At 46.2% G+C, this 24,523-nt stretch overlaps 1 protein-coding gene across 1 annotated transcript in view; it reads right to left on the reverse strand.

Moving 5' to 3' along the window:
• Nucleotides 1-24,523, reverse strand: part of NNT (nicotinamide nucleotide transhydrogenase) — a 137,461-nt gene that overhangs the window by 41,255 nt on the left and 71,683 nt on the right. The window contains exons 14-15 of the mRNA XM_069748680.1: nt 10,614-10,809; nt 5,482-5,715 (exon numbers count right to left, since the gene is read on the reverse strand). Coding sequence (XP_069604781.1) covers nt 5,482-5,715; nt 10,614-10,809 — 430 coding nt within the window. The remainder of the gene's footprint in view (nt 1-5,481; nt 5,716-10,613; nt 10,810-24,523) is intronic.

Here is a 24,523-nt window from a genome sequence, read left to right on the forward strand (position 1 = left end):
CCCCTTCACAGGTCTTCATTCGCCCATTTCCCACTCATCCCAGCTCGAGCCACGGAGACCACATTTTATCAAACATTTCTGTTTTCCCACGTCTTTTGTAGACCCCCTTTTCCAGATTGAGACCGTGTTTAACATATTTCAGGAATTCACCCCTTGTAGGCGGCTCCTCCTTGATCCAGTTCCTTGCTATCACCTTCCTAGCCATACATAATAGCCTAGCTATTGCTATCTTCCAGATGTTATCCACTCTAATTTTCTCCACATATCCCAGTAGACACACCATCGGATCTCTCGGCACTCTGCATTTATACGCCCCTTCCACACGGCTCAGTACCACCAGCCAAAAAGCCACCAGTCTTGGACATGGCCACATCATGTGATATATTCCTGCATTCTCAGTCCTACATCTCGGGCATTCAGAGTCAGCACGCAACCCTGCTCTATGTAACACTTCCGGTGATTTATAGACTCTGTGCAAGATGTACAGCTGCGATAGTCTGTACGGCTCACTTAGTGACACTCGTGGAACCCACTTCAGCACCGACTCCCAGGTTTCATCCTCCATTGGGCCTAAATCTCTTTCCCATTTAGCTCTCGCCTTTAGAGGGAAATCCAGCAAATATGCATGCAGTAAATCCTTATAAAGGGTGGAAATGACTCCCCTTGTGGACCCTTCCCCACACACGTATTCCAGAACTATGTCCTCTTGGATCTCAATCTCATCGCCCTTGTTTTGAGCTTTAAAAGCATGCTTCATCTGGGCATATTGATACTCCCCAGTCGGTCTCAATCCAAACTCCCCCTGCAGCTGCGGAAAGGACTTTAACACTCGTTGTTGAATTATCTGAGCAACCAAATGGATTCCTTTGGCCTGCCACTCCGTCAGCACTCCCAGAGCCGCAAACTCTACCAAATTATTATTAAGCCATATCAGTGTAAATTTAGTCAGTCCCGTAACCCCCCGGATCTGTCGCAGTCTGGTCCATAGTTTATGTATCAACAACATAGTTGGGTATAATTTCCCCAATGTGCCCAAGGAGCCGTCCTCCAGACACTGCACCACCGGTCGTCGGTTTGTCACCCCCTCCATCAAGTGTTGTACCGCACTGGAAGACGCCCCCCGCGCCCAGCCCTTCAAATGCTGACTCTCGGCTGCAAGAAAATATAACTCAGGGTTGGGCAAAGCCAACCCTCCATCTTCCTTGGGTCGCTGAAGCGTCTCCAGGCCAATACGTGGGTACTGCCTCCCCCATATCAGGCTTCTAAAAAGAGCATTAATCTGCCGGAACTTCCCACGTGGAATCCAAACTGGCGCGTTATGTAGGACGTAGAGTATTTTGGGCATCAGAACCATTTTAATAAGATTAACCCTACCCACCACCGATAGGTGTAATTTATTCCACGCATCTACTTTTGCCTTAAGGGCGCCCATGAGAGGAGTCAAATTCCTATACAAAAACTCTGTAACTGGCATCAAGATCCATATTCCCAGGTATTTAAAAAGGGATGCCACCTTAAGCCACCCCTCTCCCAATGGCTCACTTCTGCTCTCCTCCACCCCATCCACCTCAAAGAGGACCGATTTATCCCAGTTTATCCTCAGTCCCGACAACGCTCCAAATTTTTCAATGATCTCGATGGCCCCTTTCAAGGCATCGTCCGGATCCGCCAGGAACAGTAAGATGTCGTCTGCATATAACGCAATCTTCTCCTCAACACTCCCATATCTGAACCCAGGGACCTCATCCGACTGTCTGATCTTGGCGGCCAGTGGCTCCACAACTAGGGCAAACAGAAGGGGCGACAGTGGGCATCCCTCCCTCGTACCTCTGGCCAACTTTATAGGCTGAGAAAGTTCCCCATTCACTCTGATTCTAGCTGTTGGTAATGAATATAGCAGTTGGATCCACGACACAAATTGCGGTCCAATACCCATACACTTCAACACCTGCCAGAGATATCCCCACTCCACACTGTCAAACGCCTTATGGGCATCCAAGGACGCAATGACTCTTCGGCCACAGTTGTCAGACTTCAGCTGCAGATTCATATACAGCCTCCGCAAATTAACCGCTGTAGACCTGTCAGGCATAAAGCCGGACTGATCCGGATGTACAAGGTTAGTAATGACACTGGACAGACGGGAAGCTAACACCCTGGCCAAGAGCTTGACATCGATGGTTAACAGAGAGATTGGCCGATATGACTCAGGCTTCCCCAGATCCTTATCCTCCTTCGGAATAACCACTATAATAGCCTCCCTCATAGATGCTGGGAGATACCCTTGGCATCCAGCCTCCTCCAGTACTAACTTTAATCTGGGAATCAACACTTCCCCCAAGCTTTTATAGATTTCCTCCCTCCTTATGTACTCGTGTGCCTTGTTATCTGCTCATGTTTAATGTATTTGTCTATATTTGCCCCGTATTCACATGTAAAGCACCATGGAATAAATGGCGCTATAAAAATGTATAATAATAATAATAATAATAATAATTTCGGCTGGTAACCCATCAACTCCAGGTGCCTTCCCATTGGCCATAGACTTCAGCGCCCGACTCAGTTCCTCCTCGGTGATAGGGGCATCGAGGCACACCCTATCCTCCTCACTCAATTTCGGGAGACCCAGACTCTCCAGGAAAGTCTCCATATCTCCGACTGACTCATTAACCCTGGAGGAATATAAGTCCGCGTAAAAGTCCGCAAAGACCTTTATAATTTCAGGTGTTTCAGATATCCTACTCCCCCCATCTGAAACCAACGAATGTACATACGAGGTACTACGCTGAGCAGAAGCTACCACCGATAGCATGTGTCCCACTATTTCTCCCTCCTGAAAATAAGTCACCCTTTGAAACTCCCGCTTCCTTTCAGCTTTTCCCAGCAGAATCTTTTCCATATGAGTTTGCGCTGTTCTCAACCTTTTCTCTGCCTCGGAGGTCCCCAACACTACCATCTCGTCCTCTGCAGCCTTCAGCTCCTCCACCACCACTCTCTCTGCCTCCCTTGTCTTCCGCTTACACCTACTAATGTCTCTAAATAGTAGCCCTCTCAGGTACGCTTTCATTGCATCCCAAACAGTTAGAGCATCTGTACTCCCATCATTTAAAGCAAAGAATTCCGTCACCTCCTTCCCTATACCCTCCAAGTCAATACTCTGTAACCAGTTGGGGTGGATCTTCCATTCTCTCCCGCTTGCGGTCCGTGTCCCCAACAACCTGACCTCCACCTCAATTGGACTGTGATCCGAAAGGGCCCTCGGGAGATAACGCACCTCCCCCACCATTGTATCTAACAGGCGGTTACCCAGCGCCATATCAATTCTGGATAGCGTAGCATGAGCCGGCGAGTAGCACGAGTACCCTCTCTCTCCAACATGTCTAACTCTCCATAGATCAATCATGCCTATTTCACGCACATAGGTACCAAATGTTGTAGTGTGCCCCTCCGACCTGTTCTGGGTGTTCTTATTTTTATCCCAAAAGTCGTCACAAATATTGTTCAAGTCCCCAATAATTAATAGTGGTAGCGGTCCCCATCCTTCCACCTTCTCCAACACCTCCCTGATCTTCTTACTTGAATATGGAGGTGGAATATACATTGCCGCAACACACACTCTCACTCCATACAATATACATTGTATCACCACATACTGACCCTCAGCATCCACGCATACCTTCACCTCTTCATACTGCACTCCCCATTCTGTGTCCTTACTTACAACCCCTGCATAAAAACCATGGTCCGGCAGTGCTCATCACCTGCAAAAAAATGTATAACTAACAACTTTTGGTGCATAAAATCAGTCTACTATATCCAGAAAATGTCCTCATTCTTATGCTCTATGAGTAAACCATTCACTGTTTGAGTGGGAAGTTCCTCTGCATTCTGTCAGCACTATAGGCGCTACAACATCCTTTCCCCCTCATTCCCCAGCATGCATTTTTCCTGCCATTGTCCAATGGGCTTGTTTGCTCATATCTCAAGGCCCGCCTCTCTGTAATGCCAGTGTGAAGTGCGACAGACAGGAGAGCAGGAGCAGAGAAACAAAGAGCCGCCCACAATTCCTGTAATCTGACTTTACTGCTAGAAATGGATTGACAATAGGCGGTGAACAGTAATTTAAGACACGGTCTGCTGTCTTACCCCCTGAAAATCACTCCAATTATTACCTAAAGTGATCTGCAGATCAGTTAATCACTGGTCACAGTGGACGGATCGACAATCTTTAAGGACGACCAACATCACTAATCGAGAGGAGGGTAAAATGGATTTACCTTTAACCAGGAGACATCACACACACAACGTGCACAGGCGAGGCCAAGAGGTAACAGCCGCGCTCCGCATGTTGTGCGCGGTCAGTGGGGAGGGGGATATTTAATATGCCTTGGCAGCATAGTACGAGCGCTCTGGACAGGGATATATGGGAGCTGAGTAATCCGTCCGAGGCCCCTGATCTGCGAGATTCCCATCTCTTACTTAATTGATGAGCTTAATACAAGCCGTTATCAAAGCTTTGTGCTAACAGCGCAGCTCGCCGGCTGCCAACAAACTGCAGTGGGACCAAAAGTATTCAACGAGATCTTGGAACAATTTAGAAGCCATTATCGATTATTATACAGATTACATAACATGCTGGGCCATTTATGCAGACGCAGGGTTCACGGCCCAGTCAGTCCAAATGGAAAAACTATTCCCAATAATATTTAAAGGGAATGACCTAAAGTACCGAAATGGGGGTGCACGTTGGCCCCAAAACTTTGCTATCCTGGTTAATAAGCAGTGTATGGTACTGGTCCATGGGACTGTGGGAAATAGTAAATCATTGTCTATTTTGGTAATAACTAGTGATGAGCGAGTAGTATACTCGTTGCTCGGGTGACCTCCGAGTATTTGTTATTGCTCGGAGATATAGTTTTCATCGCCTTAGTTGAATGATTTACGGCTTACAGATACGCTGAATACATGTGAGGAATGCCTGTTTGTTAAGGAATTCCCACATGTATTCAGCTTATCTGGAAGCCGTAAATCATGCAACTGAGGCGATGAAAACTATATCTACGAGCAGTAAGAAATACTCGGAGGTCACCCGAGCAACGAGTATACTCGCTCTTCACTAGTAATAACCTTTCATTCCAAACCTTCAGTGCAGACCTGATCGCAATCCTGAAATCCCATAGCACTCTAGAAATGCGTTCGCCTACAACCACAACATGCGAATAAAAGGCAACATTTTGGGTGCCACTGCACAAAAAAATAAGACTTCTTCTGGAACATACACATGCAATTAAGATTGATGGAGGACTTGAAGCTAGGTGGCAAAAAGAGTGAAGATAGATTTGTGCACACACGGACAATGGGACACAAAGTACAACAGACCCTCAAGACAATGACTCCCAGATCTCCTCCTATAGGACACCTGGAAAACAAAGGGATCATTTTGTGAGGTGTGAACATGTAGGACAGCTGGCACACACTCACCTTGAAGTTTTCCATAGGCGATGAGGGAACCGCTGAAAGTGACACCACCGATGTATGTGCCCAGGTAAGCCACAATCTTAGTCAGATTGGCAGCTGGATCAGTGGCAAAGTGTGGGTACTCAATCATGTACTCTGCTACACAAGTGAGGACGGCCGCCAGACCCACCAAACTATGGAAGGCAGCCACGAGCTGGGGTAGATCAGAGATCTGGATACGCTTGGCAATTGTCAGACCTGTTGGGGAGAGAAACAAGGAGACATTAGTGTGTGTTCTCCAATGTTTGGAGATCTACACAGGAACGTTCACATGGATCCCACGTGTATTGACTGAGAAATCCTGCTCTGAACTTCTGGTCTCCGAAGTGGATTTCCAGTCTGACCCATTCATTAATGGGACGAATCTTCACATGGCTGCCTACTCCAATTTAATGCCGCAGAGGGAAAGCCTGCGTCAAAAGATTTGTCTGTTATTGTACAGTTCACACAGTCACATGAGGATCTCCCGGAAGTTCTGACGCTTTCAACATAAGGAACATGCAGAGACCATGCTCCCATCAAGACTGACTAAGCCCTGACAGGTCAGAACGAGTAAATGATACCTTCTATGAAGCTGGACACATGTATACTACTATTATTATAGCGTCATTTATCCCATGGAGCTTTACATGTGAAAAGGGGTGTACAAAAAAAAAAAAAAAAAAACAAGTACAATAATCATAAACAATACAAATCACAACTGGTACATGTCCCCAAAAAAACCCATTCCCAAATAAATACACACAGAGACGAAAGTAATGGAATAAAATGGCCGTGAGGTTTTATTTTGGGTTACATAAATAATTAATAACCAATAAATAATGTTCCGTCTATTAAAAATTCCAATAAATTCCAAATTTCCAGTAAAACCAAATCCACCCATAACTGAGTGATTTTACCCCACGAATAAAACCATACGACAACTCATGACAAATAAATAAAGGGAGGGAGGGTGGGCTCTTCTTTCTTCGTGTGCCCGCAGACTGAGGTGACAGGAGCTTGACATGGGGTTATATCACAGAAAAATACCGCCAAAACCGTTACCAGCCAATCAAAATTTGTCAATAAAAGGGCGCACAACCACTGGTCAGAGCCGGCTAGTCTATTAATAGCACACCGGTTACCATTACCTCAAGATTTTCTCCCCAGTAACATAGGAAGAATAAAGTGGGGGTTAGGGTATATGTGGACATGAGACCCCCGCCATATTTCTGTGTGTTTCGGCAGGGGGGGGATGGGGGGTCTTACAGGAGGAGAGAGGACCCTGCCCGCGAGGGCTCACAATCTACAAGGGATGGGTGAGGATACAATAGGTGAGGGTAGAGCTGGTCGTGCAGCAATTTGGTCGATCGGTGGTTACTGCAGGTTGTAGGCTTGTTGTAAGAGGTGGGTCTTCAGGCTCTTTTTGAAGGTTTCCACGGTAGGCGAGAGTCTGATATGTTGTGGTAGAGAGTTTTAGAGTAGGGGGATGCGCGGGAGAAATCTTGTATGAGATTGTGGGAAGAGGAGATAAGAGGGGAGTAGAGAAGGAGATCTTGTGAGGATCGGAGGTTGTGTGCAGGTAAGTATCGGGAGACGAGGTCACAGATGTATGGAGAAACACGTGATGGTGTCTCCGCGGTGTTGGATGTTTTGATCTCCCCGAGGTCATACATACTTATGTTTATAGTCCTTTCACTAGGCACTGCTCCTAATAGCCAGTTTCCTACTCCACACTTATGAGGGGCAAATACCCCAAAACAGCTGTCTGTGGATGGATACCATGTTTTGGCATAGGTGGTTTTCCCTTTTGGATGCTGCCCTTCCCGTGGTTGTTCCTTCCCGGTGAAAGACCTGGCTATTCATTGCTTGCGTGGAGAAACACGTGATGGTGTCTCTGCGGCTTTTCTACATACAGATGTATGGAGGACACAGGTTGTGGATGGCTTTGTATGCCATGGTTAGGGTTTTGAACTGGAGTCTCTGAGTAATAGGGAGCCAGTGCAGGGATTGACAGAGGGGAGAGGCCGGGGAATAGCGGGGGAATAGGTGGACTAGATGGGCAGTGACGTTTAGGACAGATTGGATGGGTGCGAGAGTGTTAGAGGGGAGACCACAGATCGGGAGGTTGCAGTGGGTGAGGCGGGAGATGATGAGGGCATGGACTAGGTTTTTTGCAGATTCTTGGTTAAGGAATGCATGGAGGCGGGAAATATTTGTAAGTTGGAGTCAGTAGGAAGTAAAAAGGGCATGGATATGTGGTTTGAAGGAGAGATCAGAGTCACTATATACCAGCCCCGCACACGGGATCACGAAATAACATCCTAACCAATTCCCTTATTGGCCCCATTCTGATGAATCAGAAATGGTAGGAAATGCCTACAGCAGTGACTCACCTCAGAAATGGCAAGAAATGCCCCTTCTGCCAATCTGGAGGCGGCACAAGGAAAATAGAGACCGGATAGGAGACCACGATCGATCAGTGAGGGCGAGTATTATTATTATTTTTTTTTTTAATGGTTTGAGCCCTTTATAAAATTATTTTATCTACTGGAAATCTTATTTATGGCCACAAACTACAGCACGTCAGGGAGTTTGGGAGTTGTAGTATTGCACCATTGGAAGGCTAACGGTTAGGGAACACTGCTCTAAGCCAAATGTGCAACTATGGATGAGACGGATTGGAAAATGGAAGGAAAAAGTGGATAAGATGGGGTATGGCAGCAGACAGGTGTACAGTCCGTATTTAGGCTACATGTGACCCACCAGGCAGCAGCGCTCCACTAAATAGCAGTATATAGGGGCTGGCATTAAGCAGTTAACACCACGAGCTGTAGGACCATCGGCTGCCGGCGAGGTCTGTATATTCAGGTCTGTATATTCAGCGCAGCCCGAACAGCTGCACGACCTGAAAACACGCTCAGCATTTGGGATTATTTGCCGTTTGAAGATAAAAGGCCTGTACGGGGATCATGCCATCAAAAGGCACGACATTCCAGCTCTCCACCAACAATAAGTCAGCAACATGCCTCGGAGGAAGGGAGGCGTGCTGCAATCGTTTGGAAAGGTTTGCTCCTTCTAAAATAACTCTCCATTACTTCAAAGCAGCCAGCGAGACAGGACAGACAATAAAATAATATGGATGAAGCAGGAGGGAGGGGGGTTTATTGTGTGCGACAACACAAAACCTGACAGGAGCGAGGGTCCTTTATGTAAACCTGTCAGGGGGAATTAATATTTCTACTCAAAATGATTTTATGTCCAGAAGGATGATCATGTAAAACGCACGTCACCTTCAAGTAGAGTGGCGGCTGTTACATGGGGTGTACTAACCAATGGTGAAGAGAATAATACCAGCTGCACATCAAAGCGGGGTCCAAGCCAAAATGTATGAGCAGCAAACAGATATTCAGAAGGGTTTCCTAATACCACTCACATCAGCACCAGAAGGTAAGTGCCAATGGTGTCGTCATCGGCGCCAATCAGCAGCGCCACTGGTGACGTCCTCGGCGCCGATCAGCAGCGCCACTGGTGACGTCCTCGGCGCCGATCAGCAGCGCCACTGGTGACGTCCTCGGCGCCGATCAGCAGCGCCACTGGTGACGTCCTCGGCGCCGATCAGCAGCGCCACTGGTGACGTCCTCGGCGCCGATCAGCAGCGCCACTGGTGACGTCCTCGGCGCCGATCAGCAGCGCCACTGGTGACGTCCTCGGCGCCGATCAGCAGCGCCACTGGTGACGTCCTCGGCGCCGATCAGCAGCGCCACTGGTGACGTCCTCGGCGCCGATCAGCAGCGCCACTGGTGACGTCCTCGGCGCCGATCAGCAGCGCCACTGGTGACGTCCTCGGCGCCGATCAGCAGCGCCACTGGTGACGTCCTCGGCGCCGATCAGCAGCGCCACTGGTGACGTCCTCGGCGCCGATCAGCAGCGCCACTGGTGACGTCCTCGGCGCCGATCAGCAGCGCCACTGGTGACGTCCTCGGCGCCGATCAGCAGCGCCACTGGTGACGTCCTCGGCGCCGATCAGCAGCGCCACTGGTGACGTCCTCGGCGCCGATCAGCAGCGCCACTGGTGACGTCCTCGGCGCCGATCAGCAGCGCCACTGGTGACGTCCTCGGCGCCGATCAGCAGCGCCACTGGTGACGTCCTCGGCGCCGATCAGCAGCGCCACTGGTGACGTCCTCGGCGCCGATCAGCAGCGCCACTGGTGACGTCCTCGGCGCCGATCAGCAGCGCCACTGGTGACGTCCTCGGCGCCGATCAGCAGCGCCACTGGTGACGTCCTCGGCGCTAATCAGCAGCGCCACTGGTGACATCATCGGCGCAGCTTACCAGCACCAATGGCGTTGTCGCTCAACAGCACCACTGGCGACGTCATCGGCACCGCTGGCAACATCGGCACTGCTCCCCTCCAGGTGCGAACAGTGCCATCCCTTAAAAGTTTAGCAGTAGCATTCCTTGTGCATGTTGCGTATTTTTTTTGTTTTGTTTTTTTAAGAGCCATTGGCATTTTGTTATGAAACAGCGGGTAAAATGGTCACTGAATGAACAGGCTAACAAAAATCGGAGACGTTAAATCGCTTATCTAGGATTAGAGAAACAACATTTTGTTTGTTTTGGTTTAGAAATAGCGCCACACCCGTCTACAGGATGTGTCTGGCATCGCAGCTCAGCTCGATTAAAATCAATAGAACCGAGCTGTAAAACTTAAGACAACCAAGAGACAAATGTGGAGGCAATTTTAGAATGTTTTTTTTTAATCCTGAAAAACACATTTAACCTCAGACTTTGCCGGCATGTTCATTCCACTGATTTATGATTTTTCCTGACATTTTTTGAGAAGCTATATAAAAATAGCTGCACTCCCTGTTAATTCAACAGATACGGCCGCCTCAACAAAATGCAAAGATCACTCAAGAAAACAAAAACTTTAGCTTCTGCTAAAGTTTTAAATCAAAGTCTCACGCTTATGAGGAGTAATGGCTTTCTTTTTAGTTCTTTACGGACGAGGACATTTGACAACCCTTCTGGGTTCCCATAAAATGGTGACTAGATATAAGAGCGTGAAATAAAACTCCAATCATAGTGATTAGTGAAACAGTAAAGCACTTACCAATCGTGCCACCAAGCGCCAGGGCTCCTGACATCTGGGCCAACAATTCAGGGTTTGGCTTTAGTGCCCCAAAGGTGGCTGCGATACCTCCAGCGACTCCGATCATGCCCAAGGTGTTACCAAGACGGGCAGTGCCTTGGGTGGAAAGACCCGCCAGGGCACCGACGCAGCACAAACCAGAACCCAGGTACATCATCTGAAACAAGCAAAAATAGGGTCAAATAAATGGCCCTTCAATGTGAATAATAATTTAGCCTGGTTCATTTAGTCCAGCCTCAGATAGACTAACATAGTAACATAGTTATTAAGACCGAAAAAAGACATTTGTCCATCCAGTTCAGCCTATATTCCATCATAATAAATCCCCAGATTTACGTCCTTCTACAGAAGCTAATAATTGTATGATACAATATTGTTCTGCTCCAGGAAGACATCCAGGCCTCTCTTGAACCCCTTGACTGAGTTCGCCATCACCACCTCCTCAGGCAAGCAATTCCAGAATCTCACTGCCCTAACAGTAAAGAATCCTCTTCTATGTTGGTGGAAAAACCTTCTCTCCTCCAGACGCAAAGAATGCCCCCTTGTGCCCGTCACCTTCCTTGGTATAAACAAATCCTCGGCGAGATATTTGTATTGTCCCCTTATATACTTATACATGGTTATTAGATCGCCCCTCAGTCGTCTTTTTTCTAGACTAAATAATCCTAATTTCGCTAATCTATCTAGGTATTGTAGTTGTCCCATCCCCTTTATTAATTTTGTTGCCCTCCTTTGTACTCTCTCTAGTTCCATTATATCCTTCCTGAGCACCGGTGCCCAAAACTGGACACAGTACTCCATGTGCGGTCTAACTAGGGATTTGTACAGAGGCAGTATAATGCTCTCATCATGTGTATCCAGACCTCTTTTAATGCACCCCATGATCCTGTTTGCCTTGGCAGCTGCTGCCTGGCACTGGCTGCTCCAGGTAAGTTTATCATTAACTAGGATCCCCAAGTCCTTCTCCCTGTCAGATTTACCCAGTGGTTTCCCGTTCAGTGTGTAATGGTGATATTGATTCCTTCTTCCCATGTGTATAACCTTACATTTATCATTGTTAAACCTCATCTGCCACCTTTCAGCCCAAGTTTCCAACCTATCCAGATCCATCTGTAGCAGAATACTATCTTCTCTTGTATTAACTGCTTTACATAGTTTTGTATCATCATAACACTGCGCAAGAGCTTGGCATGGAGTATTACCAAGTACAGCACCTCCGAAAGGACGATTTTTGGAGCCATAGGGACTCTTAATGTTGCCTTAATGCATCACCAAGCATATGAGGATTTATATACATTTTTTTTATTACAAATACAACAAACAAAACACATTTTAATTATTAGATCTTGAAATAATAAGCTCCACAATTGGATGTGTTAAAAAAAATGATCCTGTGCTGAGATAATCTTAGCAAATACACAGTACACAGCAGGGCACATTTATGTGTCTGACCATGCAGAGCAGCTCCAGTTCATGGTTGGCATATACCTGGCCAGAGAGCACAAGTCACTTATAATAAATATGAAGACGAAACAGCAGGGGTTCACAGGTGCTACTTCCTGGGGCAACAGACTTTCCTGCTTGAGGTAACATTACCCTTCCTGTATTATCACAGGAGTGAGTTTTTCTGACTCCCTCCAAGCTCATCACAAAATAAAGTCACTGAGTTTATACAGTGGGGAAAATAAGTATTTGATAGACTGCCGATTTCCCATCTACAAAGAATGTAGAGGTCTGTAATTTTTATCGTAGGTACACTTCACCTGTGATAGACAGAATCTAAAAAAAAATCCAGAAAATCACATTGTATGATTTGTCCTTAATTAAATTGCATTTTATTTCATATAAGAATCTGATACAATAGAAAAACAGAACTTAACCCCTTATGCCCCAAGGGTGGTTGGCACATTAATGACCGGGCCAACTTTTACAATTCTGACCACTGTCCCTTTATGAGGTTATAACTCTGGAACGTTTCAACGGATCCTGATGATTCTGAGATTGTTTTCTCGTGACATAAATGGAAATTTGGCAAAAATTTTGAATATTTCAACTTTTAATTTTTATGCCCTTAAATCACAGAGATGTGTCACACAAAATACTTTTTTTTTTTTCAAATAGATTTTTATTAAGAATAACATTGTAATTGACATATTACATTCCTTTTTCTTTTCTTATTTCCAATACAAAATTTTCCCCCTTTAAACAACCCCCCTCCGTCCCAACTTCCCCCTCCCCCTCCCAACAAGACAGCTCATCATGCATAACATCTCTATCGTTAAAGCTATAGAGTGATTATTCCCTCAGTTAAGACTGTAAACCACATGTCACATTTTCATCAATTTGGAACTTCAATTCACTCAATGCCTATGATACCCCTATCCCATAGCAATCCATGGAGACCACATTTTATTGAACGTTTCAGTTTTCCCTTTTTTCCTATAAAACCCCCTTTTCCAGTGTCAGGCCTTGCTTCACATACTGAAGGAATTCTCTTCTTGAAGGCGGTTCCTCCCTGATCCAATTTCGTGCTATTACTTTCCTGGCCATGTACAGCAATCTGGCAATAGCTATCTTCAGGTTGTTATCCACTCCAATTTCATCCACACACCCCAGTAGGCACACTATAGGGTCTCTTGGCACCACGCACCCATACGCACTTTCCATACGACTCAAAACTACCAACCAAAAAGCTGCCAATCTTGGACACGTTCACATCATATGAAAAATATCAGCATCTGCTGACCTACACCTCGGGCACTCAGAGTCATCCCGCAAGCCTGCCTTATATAACACTTTCGAAGATCTAGAAACTCTGTGTATCACATAAAGCTGTGACAGCCTGTACGGTTCGCTCAGCAACAGACGTGGGACCCATTCTAGCACCGACTCCCAAGTCTCGTTCTCCATTGGGCCCAGATCCCTCTCCCACTTATCTCTCGCCATTATTGGGTACCCTAAGAGGAAAGTATGCAACAGATCTCTATACAGAGTAGAAATAACCCCCCAGTAGTCTCTTCATTACACACATATTCTAGCACTATATCCCTATGAACTCTAAAACTCTAATACCTCCGAGTCTATTCTGAGCTCCAAAAGCATGCCTCATCCGCAAATACTGGTACTCTCCCACCGGCCGAGATCAAACTCCGCCTGCAATTGGGAAAAGGACTTCAACTCATCCCGTTCAATTATCTGGTACACATACTGAATCCCTTTACCTTGCCATTCTGTTAGTACCCCCAACACCTCAAACTCCTGTAAATTATTGTTATGCCATATCAGGGAGAATCTAGTCAAGCCCGTAATCCCACGTATATGTTTCAACCTCCCCCACAACTTGCATATCAACAACACAGTCGGGTACAACCTCCCCAGAGACCCATCCTCCAGACATTGTACTACCGGCCTTCTCTCTGTCACCATTTCCATTAAAGTCTGTACCGCCCCAGATGACCCCTCATGCGCCCAGCCCTTTAGATGTTGACTTTGGGCTGCAAGAAAGTATATTTCTGGGTTAGGCAGTGCCAATCCCCCATCTTCCTTTGGACGCTGAAGTGTCTCCAGTTTGATACGCGGATGTTGTCTCCCCCATATCAAATTCCTACTGGCGCATTATGAAGAATGTATAATATTTTCGGCATCAAAACCATTTTGATAAGATTAACCCTACCCACCACAGATAAATGCAGCTTAAGCCACGCATCTACTGTTGCTTTAAGTATACCTAAGACCGGGGTCAGATTTCTATGTATGTAATCCATAACAGGCATAGACACCCATATCCCAAGATATTTAAATTGGCTCACCACCTTCGATCGCCCCTCCTCCATCGGTTCACTCCCTTCCTCCCCAGCATCATCCACTTTAAACAAGATAGACTTACTCCAGTTTATCATTAGTCCCGACACGGAGCCAAATCGTTCGATAATCGCAATGGCTCCCTCCAAGAAAGTAGCCGGGTCAGCCAGAAATAGCAGAAATAGCAGAATGTCATCCGCATACAACGCCACCCTTTCTTCAATCATCCCATATTTAAATCCAGACATCTCATCAGACCGTCTAAGCTTAGCAGCCAGTGGCTCCACAGCCAGGGCAAACAAAAGAGGAGAGAGCGGACATCCCTGCCTCGTCCCTCTAGCTAAGTGTATGGTCCGTGATAACTCCCCGTTCACCCTAACCCTGGCCATCGGCCTCGAGTACATCAACCGAATCCAAGACACGAACTGCGGGCCAAACCCCATACTCCGCAACACCTGCCAGAGATATCCCCACTCCACACTATCGAACGCCTAATGGGCGTCTAAGGATGCAATAACTCTCTGGCCACAGTTGTCGGATTTGAGCTGCAGATTCATAAATAGCCTCCGTAGGTTAATTGCAGTGGACCTATCAGGCATAAAGCCAGACTGATACGAGTGCACCAGGCCGGAAATGACACTTGTCAACCTCATCGCCAACACCTTAGCCAGGAGTTTGACATCTATAGTGAGTAAGGAGATTGACCGGTATGATTCTGGCTGTTTCAGGTCTTTCCCCTCCTTAGGAATCACTACTATTACAGCCTCTCGCATGGATGCCGGCAGACTCCCTCCATTCCTAGCCTCCTCCAAGACTGTCTTTAATCTAGGAATCAGCACTTCCCCCATATTTTTATAAATCTCGGCAGGAAATCCATCTACACCAGGGGCCTTTCCATTAGCCATAGATTGCAATACCCGACCCAGCTCCTCCTCCGTGATGGGGGCCTCAAAGTCCTCTCTATCTGTGTCACTCAGCCTCGGGAGCTCCAGTTCCTCAAGGAACGCCACTGCGTTTCCCACCGATCCGTCCACCCGAGAGGAATATAGGTCTGCGTAAAAATCCGCAAAGACCTCTAAAATCTCTTGAGTCTCGGAAACACTCACACCACTCCTGGACATCAAAGAATGAACAAAAAAAGAATTTCTCTGAGCAGAAGCCACCAGCGACAACATATGACCCACAGATTCACCCTCCTGATAATAGGCCAGATTCATTCCTTTGAGCCTTACCTAATAAAACTTCTTCCAGTTGACTGAGCAGCCTTCAACCTCCTCCCAGCTTCCGGAGTACCCAGTATTACCATCTCGTCTTCAGCTATTCTCAACCCATCAATCGCTAACCTCTCTGTCTCTCTCGATTTCCGCTTACATCTGCTAATATCCCTAAACAGCAGCCCTCTTAAGTACGCCTTCATGGATTCCCACACGGTAAGAGCATCCGCACTTCCCTCATTTATCTCAAAAAATTCCGCCAACTCCTGTTTTATCTTTTCCAAATCTACACTGTGTAGCCAATTAGGGTGAATCTTCCACTCCCTCCTACTCCCAGTCCGTGTCCCCATCGGTCAGAACTCCACTTCGACTGGACTATGGTCCGAAAGGGCCCTAGGTAGATCTCACACCCCCCACCATTGTATCCAACAAACGATTACCCAGTGCCAGATCAATCCTGGACAAAAAGACACAAAAGAGAATAGTAAAACCAAAAACACTCAGTTTGAAAAAATGTTGCAGTAATCCGCAAGTGCTAGTAAAAGATGTAAAAAACAGGGTATTTGGTTGATACGTTTTTTGCAAAAAATGTATACTAAGCTGCTCTACCAATCTTCACGGTATACCCTTATCAGAGCAGTCCTAACTAATGTATGCAATCCCTATCTGATGTATTTAAAAGATGTTTTTTACATCTTTTACTAGCACTTGCGGATTACTGCAACATTTTTTCAAACTGAGTGTTTTTGGTTTTACTATTCTCTTTTGTGTCTTCAGGTTTCTTGGTGGTGTGTGAACATGATCATACAGACTTGTTCACTGTGCAAGTAGCCCATGTGTTCCTGTTTCCATAATTGTTCTCTTGTGTCTACAAGACTGGGGAGTTCCACCACTCCTCTTGGGCTATCTGCACAAAAGCTGTTCTACCCTGTATGCACACATGGATTTTTCCTCTCTGAACCCTGTTCACACAGGTTATATACAGATGATCAGGTTTTTAAATACATCAGATAGGGATTGCATACATTAGTTAGGACTGCTCTGATAAGGGTATACCGTGAAGATTGGTAGAGCAGCTTAGTATACATTTTTTGCAAAAAACGTATCAACCAAATACCCTGTTTTTTACATCTTTTACTAGCACTTGCGGATTACTGCAACATTTTTTCAAACTGAGTGTTTTTGGTTTTACTATTCTCTTTTGTGTCTTCAGGTTTCTTGGTGGTGTGTGAACATGATCATACAGACTTGTTCACTGTGCAAGTAGCCCATGTGTTCCTGTTTCCATAATTGTTCTCTTGTGTCTACAAGACTGGGGAGTTCCACCACTCCTCTTGGGCTATCTGCACAAAAGCTGTTCTACCCTGTATGCACACATGGATTTTTCCTCTCTGAACCCTGTTCACACAGGTTATATACAGATGATCAGGTTTTTAAATACATCAGATAGGGATTGCATACATTAGTTAGGACTGCTCTGATAAGGGTATACCGTGAAGATTGGTAGAGCAGCTTAGTATACATTTTTTGCAAAAAACGTATCAACCAAATACCCTGTTTTTTACATCTTTTACTAGCACTTGCGGATTACTGCAACATTTTTTCAAACTGAGTGTTTTTGGTTTTACTATTCTCTTTTGTGTCTTCAGGTTTCTTGGTGGTGTGTGAACATGATCATACAGACTTGTTCACTGTGCAAGTAGCCCATGTGTTCCTGTTTCCAATCCTGGACAAAGTAGCATGAGCCGGTGAGTAGCATGAATAATCCCTCTCCCCAACGTGTCTAACTCTCCATAGATCAATCATACCCACTTCTCGAATGTAAGTCCCAAACATGGTAATGTGTCCCACTGTCCTATTTTGAGAATTTTTATTTTTATCCCAAAAGTCGTCACATACATTATTAAGATCCCCGATAATTAGAAAAGGCAACGGACCCCATCGCTCCACTCTCTTCAGCACCTCTCTAATTTTCTTGCTTGACTATGGGGGCGGAATATACATTGCCGCTATACACATCAACACTCCATTTATTTTACACTTCGCCACCACATACTCACCATCCACATCCTCCTGTACCGCTACCTCTTCATACTGCACCCCCACAGGTACCAGCACCGACATACCCCTAGAGTACGCAGAAAAAGTAGAATGATACGCCCCCTGTATCCAGCGTCTATTCAATACAGCCACCTTTTCCAGCACCAAATGTGTCTTCAGCAGGCATATCATTGAGACCCTCTGTTCTCGAACATACTGCAGACTTGCCGCCCGCCGGGTTTTATCCGCCAGACCTCTCACATTCCAACTCAATATTTTAATGCGACCACCCATCATGTGGCTCATCATCCTTCATAGTATCCACTTTTCCAAGTATGAGCTGTCCCAACCCTCCCGCCCACCCCCAACTTACCCCCTAACCCCTCCAATGTAACGCATTCTTCCTCTCATCCAGAGTGGGGCTCCACCGCCCACTGCGAACACTCTTCCTTAGTTAGCCCTCTCCATTCACCTCCTGCCGCCATAACAGTCAGAATTTCCGACAACTCTCGTTTTATCCTAACATACCAACTTATATAAACATTTATGAAAAATATCAAACCAGTTTACAGAATCCGGCATAACCCTCCTCCCCCATATTTACGAGACAGTACTGTCTCCTCCAGCCAGTCACTCAGTATGGCCCAGCAAAACCCTCAGTAGCAGCTCAATTCTTTAATCAATGCTAACAAGCGCAAATCCCTCTTCCAGCGACAGAGAAAACAATTCCTATCCGGATCTCGCTGAAATGTCAGTCACCCTTTCCCTTAAGTTTTTTCTCGTTAGTATCAATCCACTGGGTAGCATCTTCTGGTGTCAGAAAAAAGTGGGTCTTATTAAAAGCCACCAGTCTCAACTTTGCGGGAAACATCACAGAGTACTGCACTCCCAGCTCCCTCAGTCGTCGCTTGACCCCAGTAAACTTCATCCGCGGCTTCTGAACCGCGGCGGAATAATCCGGGTAAATGGCGATTTTTTGACCTCCAGCCGTCAGATCCTCCATCTCTCTAGCCTTTCTGAGGATAATGTCTCTGTCCCTGTAATTCAGTATTTTGGCAAGCATGGTACGGGGATTCGCTCCTGGGGCAGGGGGCTGCGGCGGGACCCTATGAGCCCTTTCAACAGCAAAAACTTTGGTCAGTACTGTGCTCCTAATTTTCTCCAGCAGCCAGTTTTCAAGAAACTCTGTGGGGTTTCTCCCCTCCGTCTTTTCAGGCAGCCCCACTATACGTATGTTATCCCTTCTGGATCTATTTTCCAGATCCTCATTTTTAGCAGCGAGCTCGGCTATTGCTTGGGCGAATTTCTTCTCCGCTTTTTGTAATTTAACTATGTGATCTTCTGCCGTGCTCACCCTCTCCTCCACCGCTCCCATACGTTTGTCCATCTTTTGCAGGGCAGCATTAATCTGTGCCGTGTCCCCTTTAACCTCCTGCATGTGCAGGGCTAGGGAATTTAGGGATTGCTGGCACGAGGAGATCAGCGCAATAACATTTCTAAGAGTCGGCTCTTCTGCCCGCTGTGAGCCCTCAGGTCCCCCCACTAGCCCCCGCCATGCTGCCTCCTTCCTTCCCCTTCTGTACCTCATGCTTCTCCACCATGCTTGTATCCTCCTCCTCCTCCTTGTCAGCTCCAGCTCCGGATCCTTGCTCTGCCTCCTCCACAGCTTCCACTCTGGTATATTACTGCAGCTTCGCCGCCACCTCCATACGCCGCTGACATGCGGCGTTCTCCCTGTCGGCGTCCTCTCTGACTTCGGCGCCATCTTGGCTGGCTCCTGCATCGCCAGCTCCCGCATCCTTCTGCCGCCTCCTGGTCATGGTCGCCGGTATCGCCGCTGTGTCCTCCAGACTATGGGCCAACTTGTGCACGGTAGGAAATCCCGAAAATCGGGTTTAATCCTTCTGGCAGCGGGAGCGCTCTTCCCTACGTCCGCTCACATGGCCAGCTAGGACACGCCCCCAATCACACAAAATACTTAATAAGTAACATTTCCCACATGTCTACTTTACATCAGCACAATTTTGGAACCAAAAATTTTTTTGTTAGGGAGTTAACCCCTTTACCCCCAAGGGTGGTTTGCACGTTAATGACCGGGCCAATTTTTACAATTCTGACCACTGTCCCTTTATGAGGTTATAACTCTGGAAAACTTCAACGGATCGCAGTGATTCTGACACTGTTTTCTCGTGACATATTGTACTTCATGACAGTGGTAACATTTCTTTGATATTACCTGCGTTTATTTGTGAAAAAAATGGAAATTTGGCGAAAATTATGAAAATTTCGCAATTTTCCAACTTTGAATTTTTATGCAATTAAATCACAGAGATATGTCACACAAAATACTTAATAAGTAACATTTCCCACATGTCTACTTTACATCAGCACAATTTTGGCAGCAACATTTTTTTTTTGTTAGGGAGTTATAAGGGTTAAAAGTTGACCAGCAATTTTTACAACACAATTTTTTTTTTAGGAACCACATCTCATTTGAAGTCATTTTGAGGGGTCTATATAAAGGAAAATACCCAAGGAAAATACCCAAGTGTGACACCATTCTAAAAACTGCACCCCTCAAGGTGCTCAAAACCATATTCAAGAAGTTTATTAACCCTTCTGGTGCTTCACAGGAATTTTTGGAATGTTCAAATAAAAATTAACATTTAACTTTTCACAAAAAATTTACTTCAGCTCCAATTTGTTTTATTTTACCAAGGGTAACAGGAGAAAATGGACCCCAAAAGCTGTTGTACAATTTGTCCGGAGTACGCCGATACCCCATATGTGGGGGTAAACCACTGTTTGGGCGCATGACAGAGCTCGGAAGCGAAGGAGCGCCGTTTGACTTTTCAATGCAAAATTGACTGGAATTGAGATGGGACACCATGTTGCGTTTGGAGAGCCCCTGATGTGCCTAAACATTGAAACCCCCCACAAGTGACACCATTTTGGAAACTAGACCCCCTAAGGAACTTATCTAGAGGTGTGGTGAGCACTTTGACCCACCAAGTGCTTCACAGAAGTTTATAATGCAGAACCGTAAAAATAAGAAATCATATTTTTTCACAAAAATTATCTTTTCGCCCCAAATGTTTTATTTTCCCAAGGGTAAGAGAAGAAATTGGATCCCAAAAGTTGTTGTACAATTTGTCCTGAGTACGCTGATACCCCATATATGGGGGTAAACCACTGTTTTGGCGGATGGGAGAGCTCGGAAGGGAAGGAGTGCTATTTGACTTTTCAATGCAAAATTGACTGGAATTGAGATGTGACGCCATGTTGCGTTTGGAGAGCCCCTGATGTGCCTAAACATTGAAACCCCCCCCAACAAGTGACACCATTTTGGAAAGTAGACCCCCTAAGGAACTTATCTAGATGTGTGGTGAGCACTTTGACCCACCAAGTGCTTCACAGAAGTTTATAATGCAGAGCCGTAAAAATAAAAAAAAATCATATTTTTTCACAAAAGTGATCTTTTCGCCCCCAATTTTTTATTTTCCCAAGGGTAATAGAAGAAATTGGACCCCAGAAGTTGTGCAATTTGTTCTGAGTATGCGGATACCCCATATGTGGGGGGAGCCACTGTTTGGGTGCATGGCAGAGCTCGGAAGGGAAGGAGCGCCGTTTGGAATGCAGACTTAGATGGAATGGTCTGCAGGCGTCACATTGCGTTTGCAGAGCCCCTAATGTACCTAAACAGTAGAAACCCCCCACAAGTGACCCCATATTGGAAACTAGACCCCCCAAGGAACTTCTCTAGATGTGTTGTGAGAAATTTGAACCCCCAAGTGTTTCACTACAGTTTATAACACAGAGTCGTGAAAATAAAAAAAATCTTTTTTTTTTTTTTCCACAAAAATTAATTTTTAGCCACCAGTTTCGTATTTTCCCAAGGGTGACAGGACAAATTGGACAACAAATTTTGGAGACCAATTTCTCCTGAGTACGCTGATACTCCATATGTGGGGGTAAACCCCTGTTTGGGCGCACGGGAGAGCTCAGAAGGGATGGAGCACTGTTTTAGTTTTTCAACGCAGAATTGGCTGGAATTGAGATTGGACGCCATGTTGCGTTTGGAGAGCCCCTGATGTGCCTAAACAGTGGAAACCCCCCCAATTCTAACTGAAACCCTAATCCAAACACATCCCTAACCCTAATCCCAACCCTTATCCCAACAGTAAATGTAATCCAAACCCTAACTTTAGCCCCAACTCTAACCCCAGCCCTAACCCCAACCCCAGCCCTAACCCGAACCCCAGCCCTAACCCCAGCCCTAACCCTAACCCCAACCTCAGCCCTAACCCCAGCCCTAACCCCAACCCCAGCCCTAATCCTAGTCCTAACCCCAACCCTAATCCTAGCCCTAACCCCAACCCCAGCCCCATCCCTAGCCCTAACCCTAGCCCTAACCCTAGCCCTAAGCCGAAAGCATTAAGCTACTTACTGGTAGCGGCATTTTTCGGAGGCCCATGACAGCACTACGAGAGAGGGGATCCGCCCTTCAGGAACAGGAAACCTACAGATACAAAAGGGCGGCACCTCTCCCCATGCATCAGTTGTATTTCAGAGCCTGAGAGGACTACCGCGGTTAGTAGCACACAAATATACATTATATACAGTTTATGTACAAAAACAATCCATCATATTGAACTATATACCACACGTGAGATATATCTATCTCATTATATATACTATAGGAAGTGCAACCCCCACGTGAATAGGGAGGGAACTAAGGGTGCTGTCATGGGCCTCCGAAAAATGCCGCTACCAGTAAGTAGCTTAATGCTTTATTCGGATTCCCATGACAGCACTACGAGAGAATTACAGAGATGTAAACTACCTTAGGGAGGGACTATAGCCTGCAGCACCCTTAACCCGAAGGTGAGATCAGAAGAGAACCCCAAGTCCAACCTATAGTGCTTGAAAAAGGTGGAAGGGGATGACCACGTAGCTGCCTTATATATCTGGTCGATCGACACTCCAGATCTTTCAGCCCAGGATGTAGCCATGGCGCGGGTGGAATGTGCCCTCAGATTCTGCGGAGCTGGACCTCCACCTGCAGTATAAGCCAGAGAGATAGCCTCCCTAATCCACTTCGCTAGCGTGTACTTTGAAACTAAGACCTTTCCTGGGACCTTGGAAGGATAGAAACAACGCATCCTCTCTCTTCCAAGCATCAGTGACTGATATATATTCTAATAGACATCTCCTAACATCTAATGTATGGAGTAACTCCTCTTTGGAATTAGAAGGATTAGGGAGAAATGACGGTAACACTATCTCCTGAGATCTGTGAAAATCTGAGGCCACTTTTGGTAAATAAGCTGGATCTGGTCTGAGGACTACTCTGTCCTGTAAAAATTCTGTATAAGGGGACAGCCTAGAAAGAGCCTGTATGTCTCCTACCCTACGAGCAGATGTAATTGCCACCAAAAACGCTGTTTTGAGGGATAGTAATTTAAGTGAGGCTGAATGTAAGGGCTCAAATGGTTCCTTAGTCAAGGCTGAAAGGACTAGATTGAGATCCCAAGGCATTGACCTATTCCTGTGTATAGGTCTGGATCTACTAGATGCTTTGATAAACCTTGATACCCAATAATTACCCGCAATGTTACAAGAAAATAGAGCCCCCAGGGCTGATACTTGTACTTTTAGTGTACTTGTGGATAGATTTAGCTCTAGCCCCCTCTGCAGGAATTCTAGAATCTGGTTGATTGGTATACCCTCTTCAATATTAAAATTTGAAGAGGCCAGAAACTTCCTCCAAGTTCTAGAGTAGATCATAGTTGTTATGTTTTTCCTACTCTTCATAAGGGTATCAATTAGGTTTGGAGAAAAACCTCTGCTTTTTAACAATGACCTCTCAAAAACCATGCCGTCAAATGGAGACCCTTCACTTGTGGATGGTTGATCGGACCGTGATGAAGTAAGTCCGGAATGTCCGGCAGCACCCAGGGGTCTTTCACGGACATGGTCCTGAGCCAGGAAAACCAAAGCTCTTCTGGGCCAGAACGGAGCGATCAGTATGACTCTCGCTTGATCCTCCCTTATCTTTCTGACCACCAGCGGCAATAGATTGAGCGGGGGGAACGCATATGCCAATCGGAAATCCCATCTGATCAGGAAGGCATCCACTGCCAGTGGATATTCCCTGGGATTTAAGGAACAGAAATTTATCGTCTTTCTGTTGTGCTTGGTGGCAAATAAGTCCACTTCTGGATGACCCCACATGCGGACAATCCGGTTGAAGATCTTTGTGTTCAGAGACCATTCTCCTTGTTTTAAGGTGCTTCGACTTAGAAAGTCTGCTCTTATATTCTCTCTCCCTCTTATGTGAACTGCGGATAAAGATAGAAAATGGTTTTCTGCTGTCTGGAGCAGGCGATCCGCTACTTCCATCAGGGACTTGGAGCGTATTCCACCCTGGTGATTCACATAGGCCACTGCCACCTGGTTGTCGGAGAGGATTTTGACATGGTGACCCTGTAGATATACGAGGAGTTCTTTAATTGAGAATTCAATTGCCATTAACTCCTTCTGATTGGAAGAGGCTGATGTTTGGGGATCCCATAACCCCTGGACTACTACGTCACCCATGTGTGCCCCCCACCCCGTGGGGCTGGCGTCCGTCGTAATTACCCGAGTCACTTGAGTCACCCAGGGAACTCCTGCTGACAGATTGTCTTCCTCTAGCCACCATTTAAGAGATGCCAGAACCTCTGGACTCAATGTCATCTGACCCTGCAAGGAACCCTGTAAGACTCTATCATAATTCAGTACTTCAAACTGTAAAGGTCTGGAGTGGAACTGTGC

The sequence above is a fragment of the Ranitomeya imitator genome, chromosome 1, assembly GCF_032444005.1.
Source record: "Ranitomeya imitator isolate aRanImi1 chromosome 1, aRanImi1.pri, whole genome shotgun sequence".
In the NCBI taxonomy this organism is placed as follows: domain Eukaryota; kingdom Metazoa; phylum Chordata; class Amphibia; order Anura; family Dendrobatidae; genus Ranitomeya; species Ranitomeya imitator.